This window comes from Plectropomus leopardus, chromosome 8, assembly GCF_008729295.1.
Source record: "Plectropomus leopardus isolate mb chromosome 8, YSFRI_Pleo_2.0, whole genome shotgun sequence".
Taxonomy (NCBI): Eukaryota; Metazoa; Chordata; class Actinopteri; order Perciformes; family Serranidae; genus Plectropomus; species Plectropomus leopardus.
In genome coordinates this window covers 17736510-17745698 of record NC_056470.1, presented here as the reverse complement: position 1 = coordinate 17745698, position 9189 = coordinate 17736510, and the positions used below count along the sequence as shown (strand labels likewise).

General features: G+C 39.3%; 1 protein-coding gene across 1 annotated transcript; it reads left to right on the top strand.

The window, feature by feature from the left end:
• Positions 1–365: 365 nt before the first annotated feature.
• Positions 366–8898, top strand: slc26a10 (solute carrier family 26 member 10). The gene is made up of 18 exons (XM_042492100.1): positions 366–704; positions 2039–2149; positions 2280–2437; positions 2558–2722; positions 2824–2976; positions 3058–3140; positions 3235–3382; positions 3474–3587; positions 4749–4826; positions 4921–5016; positions 5970–6076; positions 6392–6461; positions 6632–6814; positions 6934–6988; positions 7430–7518; positions 7615–7669; positions 7784–7890; positions 7994–8898. The coding sequence occupies exons 1-18, from the start codon at positions 440–442 to the stop codon at positions 8030–8032; spliced, it is 2076 nt and encodes a 691-aa protein (XP_042348034.1). The 5' UTR covers positions 366–439; the 3' UTR covers positions 8033–8898.
• Positions 8899–9189: the final 291 nt, after the last annotated feature.

Here is a 9189-nt window from a genome sequence, read left to right as displayed (position 1 = left end):
CCTCCCGCGTAGCCCTCTGGAGGGTATGAGGGAGAGCAGGACTGTGCAGTGCAAAGGATGGTGTGTGCGTGTGTTTGGAGGGAGGGGTTGTGAGTGAAGGAAGGCAGATTGCATTCCTGACTTTATACTTTCTGTTGAAAAAAATCCCTCCAGCAGTAGGACCCTGAGGATTTTAGCAGGAAAAAAAAAAACTAGACCAGCACACCTTTATGCTGTCTGAGGCGGGACAAAGATGTGAAAAAAGTTGTTCAACACTGTAACAAAAAAGGTTGAGCTTTGAGCCATGTCATTGGCTAGGAAGAGTCAGACAGGAAAATGAAATGGCTCTAGAGGTCAGGGCAGAGTCTGCTATAAATGTATTGCAACAGACAACACCTTTACTGACTCTTCAAGAGTGCTTGCATGGTGAGCTATCATAGCTCATCTCTACAGGGGCAACATGAGCGCTTCTGTGGCCGTGTACAGGGATATTTACACAGAGGACCGCTTCAAACAGGCCTACGGCTCCGATGATAACTCGAGTGGGAGTTTGCGTCTCCGGGAGAAACTTGCCGGGAGGTGCAGGTGTTCGAGGCGAGCCTGCCTTCACCTGTTGAAGGAGAGAGTGCCTATTTTCAAATGGCTGCCAAGATACAGACTAAAGAAATGGATTTTGGGAGATACTATAGCAGGACTGACAGTTGGTATTCTTCACATTCCACAAGGTGAGTGAACTTACATATCATCAGGATCAATGCACAGATGGTAACTAGCTGTCAGACACAAAAAAAATCAGTCATGATTCCTCTCTTATTTTCTGAGTATGCTGATGATAGGGGAGACCAGGGATGGTTGTAACAACAAGACTTTCACCAAGAGGGGATGACATTAGAGTCATGTAATATATTCATTTTATGGCCACTTCCTAACATTGTGTGTGGAGTGTTGTCACTACGTGAAGAAGTGTGCAGATTTTACAACCAAAACACAGATTTTTTTCGGTATAAATTTTTGGACCAAGTCTGTATTTCAGTTAATACTGACATGGTTGAATTTGGAATCATGTAACTTGTATAAAATAAGAGAGTCCAGTCTCAGGTCAAATGTGAAGCATTTAATCTCTCCTCATTTCAAACCATCACGCTGGCATAGCTAAATAATGGCTGACAGGGTGATGGTTGTAACACCTTTTAAAAGAGTGTTACAAAGAATCCCGATGACAGCTAAACACATTTTATCTATTTATCTCCTTTTTATGTATGTGCCACATAACACTAATCAGGTATGCAAGAGATTACAAAGCCTCAGAGAAAGAGAATCCACACAGCTGCCCTGTGAGGGCGATCACGGCAGGTGAAAAGTCTGCAGTGTGCAGCAAGAAGATGTCTTGACTGGTTAAGCTGCAGACTTGTATTCTGGACTCACTCCACGAGAGCTACTAAGCATCTCTCAGGAACAGGTTTGCCAGTTAGTTCTTATTAGAAATTGGTCATCGGTGTATATATATACGTTTTTTGTGTGTTTTTGCCAATGGAACTCCATTTATTTGACATCAGTTATTTAATTGTGTGATAAATATGGAGACTGTGGGAACATTGCTATTTGTAGCAGACAAATAATGATATTGTGTCCTAATTTGAGAGCTCGAACACAAAGAGTAACATAAAAATTCTGCAAGTTCTAGGTGCTGAGACAAAAAGCGACACAACCATCTTCAGTCTCTCCTACTTATGTATTTATTTAATTTTAGAGTGAATCAAGCCAGTATTTTCAATATGTTTTGATACCCCAATAACAATAAAAATAATCATTTTAAATGATTAATGACAACAATACATATAGTTAACATAACTATGATTTTAACAACTAATATTGATAATAATAATTTGAGACAGTATTCAATGTCAACTATAAGGCTAAACTGTCAAAATTTACATTGTGCAGTCTTAATTTTCTGTGCTTTCAACAACATAAGTACAAATTTTCCATTCTGAACACAAGTTAGACAAAAACTTGTTTACTGAGAAATTGTCTTTTTTGAATGTCCCTCCCTCCACAGGCATGGCCTTTGCCTTACTGACATCTGTGGCTCCAATATTTGGCCTTTACACCTCCTTTTTCCCTGTGGTCCTCTATATGTTTTTCGGCACAGGTCGACACGTGTCCACAGGTAACACTTGTGTTGATGTCCTTGCTTTATGGACAACGCTATAAATGTTTACATTATCATGCATGCATCCTGAACTCAATATGTCAGTTATGATGTTTTGCTGTTACTGAGATGATAGGTCTGTTCTCAGGTACCTTTGCTGTGGTGAGTCTGATGACTGGCTCTGTGGTGGAGCAGCTGGTTCCCACTCCTCTGGAGATGAACTCAAGTTCGCCTGAAGCAGCCGACTTTGAGGCCCAGAGGATTGGAGTTGCCTCAGCTGTGGCGCTCCTCTCAGGAATTATCATGGTGAGAAGGCCTATGGATTAAACACAAAATGAAGTAATAATGCAACTGAGATTAATTTTAAGACTAGAAGACTTGATTCCCTGACAGCTCATAATTTAATGCTAATCTCTTGTGCTGCAGCTCTGTATGTTTGGCCTTCAGCTGGGCTTCCTCTCCACGTATCTGTCGGAGCCAATTGTTAAAGCTTTCACCAGTGCTGCTGCCTTCCATGTTACCGTGTCACAGCTGCAAAGCATGCTGGGGCTGCGGCTCCCTCGCCACACTGGGACCTTCACCCTCTTCAAAGTAAACAGCATTTCATTATGATGTCTTGATGTTTAATCCAACATGCTATTATTTGGGCATCCGGTGCAGTTTGCTCACGCCTCACTGACTCTAATGTTCAGACTGTAGCGTCAGTGATGGAGAACCTGCCGCACACCAACATGGCAGAGCTGCTCATCTCTTTGGTGTGTTTGGCTGTTCTGGTGCCAGTTAAGGAGATCAACATGCGTTGCCGGCAGCGCCTGCGTACACCTATCCCTGTGGAGATCCTCACGGTTAGTCAGCTTGAGTCATAAATGCGGACAGTACATTTACTACTACTGCTACAAGTCATGGTGTTATATTTCATTCTGCAGGTGATAATTGCTACAGGTGTGGCCTACGCCTCCTCACTGGACTCTGCTTATGACATTGAGATAGTTGGCCACATCCCAGCTGGGTAATCTTTTAGATTTAAAAAAAAAAAAACAACCTACAAACACTCAGAGTTCAGTAGCTTCCAGTAGTTTGACTCTTAATTCTCCTTTCCTCAGATTCCCAAGGCCACAGATGCCTGCCTTACACACTTTCCCTGACATTGCTGGAGACACAGTTGCCATAACATTTGTTGGTTACGCTGTGTCTGTCTCACTAGCGATGATCTATGCCGATAAACATGGATACTCCATACATCCCAACCAGGTAATGTGTGAGACAGTCACAACCACTTCTTGACATGTTAGATTCTCCTCAATCTGTTAACATTTTGTTTTGAACCTGTGCCTGATTTCAGGAGCTCCTGGCTCACGGTATCTCCAACACGGCGTCTTCTTTTTTCACCTGCTTCCCCAGCTCAGCCACTCTTGCCACCACTAATATACTGGAGAGTGCTGGCGGGCACACACAGGTAGCGTCACACTCACAAGCCACTGGTAGGCTTTTTGTATTAAGGTCACAACCTGCAATTTAAATGTGAAAAGGATGGGCACACTTAGAAAAAAAAACAAAAGAAGAAAACTCTGTATAGCTTTTTTTCACATGACATCATACAGTGGTGCATTGTCCAGATGGAGGGCAGCTGGGCAAAGACTACCAACACTGCACAAATACTTACGATTTGCGCTATTTAAAGCTTGTCCAGTCAATTAAATTGAGATAAAACAAGGGCCACTTTAAGACCCAAAGATAGTATGACATAAAGGGGAAAAGTACAAAGATAATCATCAACAACAACAAAAAAAGTCAATGAGAAACAAGCTCCATCCTCAGTCTAGACAAGTTGAATCAACTCAGATGTAAATGTTAAAGTGTTGTGTTACACATGCCTCAAGTTGGATGCAATTATAATATGCTTTCACAACTAGTCTGTGTTTATAGCTACAATTCAAATTTTGAAGCATTTTACCAGACCTCTAGGAATGATTGACCTATTAAGTAGGAAATAGTAGCTAAAATCAGCTTACATTAGTTGATAATGTTAGCCCGACAGCGGTGGATCTGTATACAGAGGTGAGATATAAAAGACAGTTATTCTATACAATAAATGCATTTGCTCACCGGGTCAAAAACAAGACAGCAGTCTTTTTAGTCATATCCACTAGACTCTTGTATGCTTTCATCAACTCGCTAATTAGTAGCGTTAGGAGGTCTGGAGGACGAGGTAATTTGTAACGAGGATCATATCCAACATGAGTTTAAAGTTTCTGACGTTATCTGCTGCCTGCAGGTTTATCCAACCCTTTGATGTAATGATGTTCCACTATTTCCAGTTCACACAGTGGTTATATCACTTCCTGCTCTCCTTCTAAATTTTGCACGTGGTAATAGTCTCTTTGCAAACAAGCTTTTAAAGACAAACTCTACAATTCAAAGTTAACCAGAAGGCCTTCGAGAATACAGTTGAATTGATTAAAACCTTAAACATCCTTAAACATCCAGCTGTTTAAGGATGTTTGCATGTTAAGCTTCCATATTGCCAATGCAAAAAATGCTCCAAATAAGGAGCAAAGCTTAAAGAACACTCACTATGATTTCCAGTAAGGGATGTGTGTTGTGTGTGTTCCTGCAGCTCTCTGGCTTGTTCACCAGTCTGGTTGTTCTGATTGTCCTGCTGCTGATTGGACCGCTGTTCTACTTTCTTCCAAAGGTGCATTTTTCTAAGTATTTCTGTACAAGAATGAGAAAGAGAGAGACAGGGACGGTTAACTCATACTCATCTCATCCTTTGTCACTCTCCACAGGCAGTTTTGGCATGCATCAACGTCACCAGCCTCAGGCAGATGTTCCTGCAGTTCCAGGACTTACCAGAGCTGTGGAGAATCAGCAAGATGGATTTTGTAAGGCTATATATTAGTACAGCAATGTAAGACACACGAGTGTATTCTGCAATGTGGTCTTCACACATGAGAATAAAACACAAGAGAGTGAAAGGAAGATGGTTAATTAGCTCCCCATGCTCCATTCGGTCAACAACTGACCCATAAAGTACAGCTAATTGGGTTTTTCAGTGTCTTCACATTGGATAATATTATCCTGCTCAGGCTGTGGCCATTTACAAAACACTGAAAAAGGATGCTTAAATCACCTCATCTGCAGTAAAAGATAGTATGCTCTCTGCAACATTTTTTACTCCATTCTAATTTGAAGTTTAAATGGCAGGCAACTACTCAAAACTGAAGTTCATTTTCATGATTAGTTTGTATGTTTTCACTTAATTAGAAAATCAGCTTCATAGATATGGGCTAGAAGGAGCCTGCTACACCAGATATTAGGTTCAAAACGATGTTATGATCCCATTAAATTGCCTTGTTTATTTTCATGCAGAGACAGTGGAAGTTGTATGGTGTAATATTACTTTAGAGAGTGAGAAAGTCCACATTGGAAGGTGGTTGTTGTGGTGGACTGGTCAAACAAACACAGGACCTTCACCCAGTGGACTGGGGTATGTGACCAGTGTAAACCCAAAAGTCAACTTTGAGCTTTTTAACTATGTAGCACGTAAAGTGACATATGTGCTATGTATAGCTGCAGCTTAGCAGCCTGTTGCCAAATCAATGACGCATGTTACTTAAACAATATTTGCTACATCACATTTGCAAAGTTATTTGAAATAAAAAATCTTCCAGCTAGTGAGACTTAATCAGCCCATGGGATCATGAGCTAGTAGAGCATAGGTTGCACACAATGATTGCTTGGCTGGAATTAACCATGATTTTCTCTGACATGCATCTATTGTTAATTGTTTTATCCTGACATGACAATTTATTATTGTGGCTGTATCTTTGTGTAGATGGTTTGGGTGGTGACCTGGCTCTCTGTAGTGGTACTCAACGTGGATCTTGGCCTAGCAATCGGAGTGGTTTTCTCAATGATGACTGTCATCTGCCGCACACAAAGGTAAATTATTCATTCCCTCTACATGAATGCTAAGGGACAATCCATCTAGTGCTCATGTAAAATGCTTTATTCTAAGAAACACCATGTACCTCTGAGAAGATTACTAATCTGCAGCATGTAAAAGTATTTCTTATAGGAGTTATAAAGCTCAAGAAATAACCAAATTATAATTGACAAGGACATTAAGTGGTTTATATCTGTATTAGAGCTCCAACCTAAAACAGATCACTTCATGTCACTTAATTTTTGTCAAGCTCTGTAGATCATATTGTTATGATGTGTTTAATTGAATCTGATGACTCATGGTTTAAACAGGGCTGGTTGTTCTGTGCTTGGTCGCGCCAGTAACACAGAAATTTACAGACCTCTGGAGAACCACAGCAAGGTGAGAATATGCTCTTACTGCTTAAAGCTTGTATTTTTAACTTAGATTTGAGGCTCATGAAATCCAGTTTTTTTATTTTAACCAGTAATAGATTTTTCCTAACTTTATTTTATGATAGGCTGCATATGATGGGCTGCAATGTCTCTAAGATGATGACTGTTTTCTTTTAGTGCTATGAGGTACCTGGAGTGAAGATCCTTACTTATAACGGACCCATTTACTATGGCAACCGTAGTTTCTTCAGGGAGGAGATGAGCAGGCTGCTGGGCCTGACGCCTGAGAGGATCCGCAGCCTGGAGAAAGCAAGGAAAGCCCTGGAGAAAAGGGAGAGAGAGGCCAGCGTCAGCACTGTGGTACTACTATAATTACTGAATGGACTGAGTTGAGAAAAAAAAACACAACAAAAACATATCACACAGTAAAATTTAATGTCAGCATCTTAGATTTTTTTTCTCCCTCCATTGTTGTTTAGGAAAGAGGCATTGCAAACACATCGTTTTCTTCAGAGAATGAGTTCTTTAAATCTGGTAAGAAAAACCTTTTGTGGGCAACATGTGTAGAGTTTGGAGGGGACACAGGGGACACGTCTCCCTCCAGATTTTTAATATGTATTTGTCTCCTACCTCAATAAAAACACGCCAGTAGCAGAGGACTTTATTTTGACAAAATTTAAGACATTAACGCCAAAAAAGCATATAGAAAAGGTGAAAGTTGGTGCATAAAAATTTAGCAGAATGCAGGAAAATTAGTGTTTGATATTCAAAATGTCATGCCCCCCCATGTTGAAATGAAACCTTCTTTTGGTGGGGGATACCAAATATGCATATATTTGTAGACATATGATTCAGACAATTTCAATGTAGCTCAGATAAAATATTTTTAAAAAAGCTTAAAAAAAAAGCTAAAAAAAATCTCTTATAATTCCAAGCTTTTAAAGCTTTCATTTTGTTTCTTTTTCTTCTCTGTAGAAATATCTGACAGTGATGTTCAGGCAGTGTTAATTGATTGCAGCAGTGTGACATTTGTTGATGTTGCTGGAGCAAGAATCTTCATACAGGTTAGTCTACCAGTGTTTCAGTCTTAACCATCAAGGGCTGTCTGCATTTCTCTGTGCAGTATGATGATGTGATCGATTGCTTTTGGCTTTTTGCAGGTGTGTACTGAATGCCAGAAAGTTGGAGTTCATGTGTATTTGGCAAACTGCAATGGTAGTGTATCTGAATTATTTCTTTCCTAACAGTTCTCTTTATTGCAATATCAGTTTATACCATTTTTAACAACTGGATGCAGCAAACATTGACCAACGATTTCTACCCCAACAGAGAGTGTCTTAAAGATCCTAACATCAAGTGGTCTAATGACCTACATGAACCCCCAACATATTTTCGTCACTGTTCATGATGCAGTGATGTATATTCAGCAGCAGAAGGTAAGCTAGAAAGCAACATATTTTACAGACATACAAAAGATTTTGATTTCTATTGACTGAAATTGTCTTAAACAAATGTTGCAACTTGTGTCGTCTGCTGTAGGAAAAACCTCCAGAGAACACCACGACTGTTTGGGTATGAGCCAAAAAGAAAATGATGAGTCATGCTCCCATCAACCAAGTGTCTTGGACAACAAAGGCAGAGGGCAGAAGGACTTTAACATTTCGTTTTATAAGTAGAGACCATGTCTCCTAGCTGTATAGCAGTGCTGCAGCATTTGGCCCCGTCTTCACTTTATATACCAGTATTTCAAAGAAGCAGTAGCCTGTTGTAGCACAATATCATGAATTACATTATTTATTACATTACAGTGTTAGCAACTTTCTCACAGATATTGGAGTCCTGGCACACTTTAATGTGATAATAGTAAACTGTCAGAAATTCAGAAAGCTTTAAATAAGGCAGATACAACAGATGATATCCTCATATATTTAGTGTAAAAAATAACATGACTTTAAAATTGTATATGATCAATGTTAATTGTTTTGTTGTTTTATGTGCTGGAATATTAGCATAGTGATATTTATTTAGATTCTGTTTGTTGTTTGCAGTACAGATAAATATTAAGTGCACTGAATAGTTTTTAAAAAATATTTTGTATTTATATGTTTTGAAATATATGCTTAAATATGCAACTATGTACAGTAAATGCCATCCCATACTGTTTTGAAATGTTCTGTCTTTTAACTGCGGAGAGACTGCACAAAATATTGTATGAATGACTTTTTTGTATTCGTTAGCAACTGTTTCATCATTATTGTTTTGACAGTAAATATATCTCCAAAAGCAAAAATTCTTGCTGAATCAAAATGAAATTTGAGAAAATTGAGTTAAAGATTCCCCCATCAATACTGGGGTTACTGTGGTTATTGAGTAGGTTTTAGGGGGAAACACGGTGTGTGGAATGTGAAGCACGCCACTCTGTAAGATTTTGAAGAGAGAAGAAGAGCGGTCTTTGTGTTTGGTTGAGGTACTGTGTGTCTGCACTGAGATATGATGATAAATGTAGGATACAAGAAGTCAAATGACAACAAAGATGAGGGATTTTTTGCCACAGCATGGAGTAAAATTGGGAAAGATCACAAGTCATCAGTCCTGCAGAATTCTGGTTAATTAACGTGCAAGCATATTTTCATATACACTTGTCATTACATTTCATAAAATCTTTGGTTTCAATGTGTCTACTGCAGAAATAAAGTTTGAATATTATAAAACAAGTAGGAAAAACCTTGTATTAT

What these genes read in the sequence shown, in the direction of transcription:
- slc26a10 (XM_042492100.1), top strand. Translation starts at nt 440, where the DNA reads ATGAGCGCTTCTGTGGCCGTGTACAGGGATATTTACACAGAGGACCGC. An exon ending in GTTGGCCACATCCCAGCTGG is followed by an intron (nt 3,141 to 3,234) that starts GTAATCTTTTAG and finishes TCCTTTCCTCAG; the next exon opens with ATTCCCAAGGCCACAGATGC. An exon ending in TGTTCTACTTTCTTCCAAAG is followed by an intron (nt 4,827 to 4,920) that starts GTGCATTTTTCT and finishes CACTCTCCACAG; the next exon opens with GCAGTTTTGGCATGCATCAA.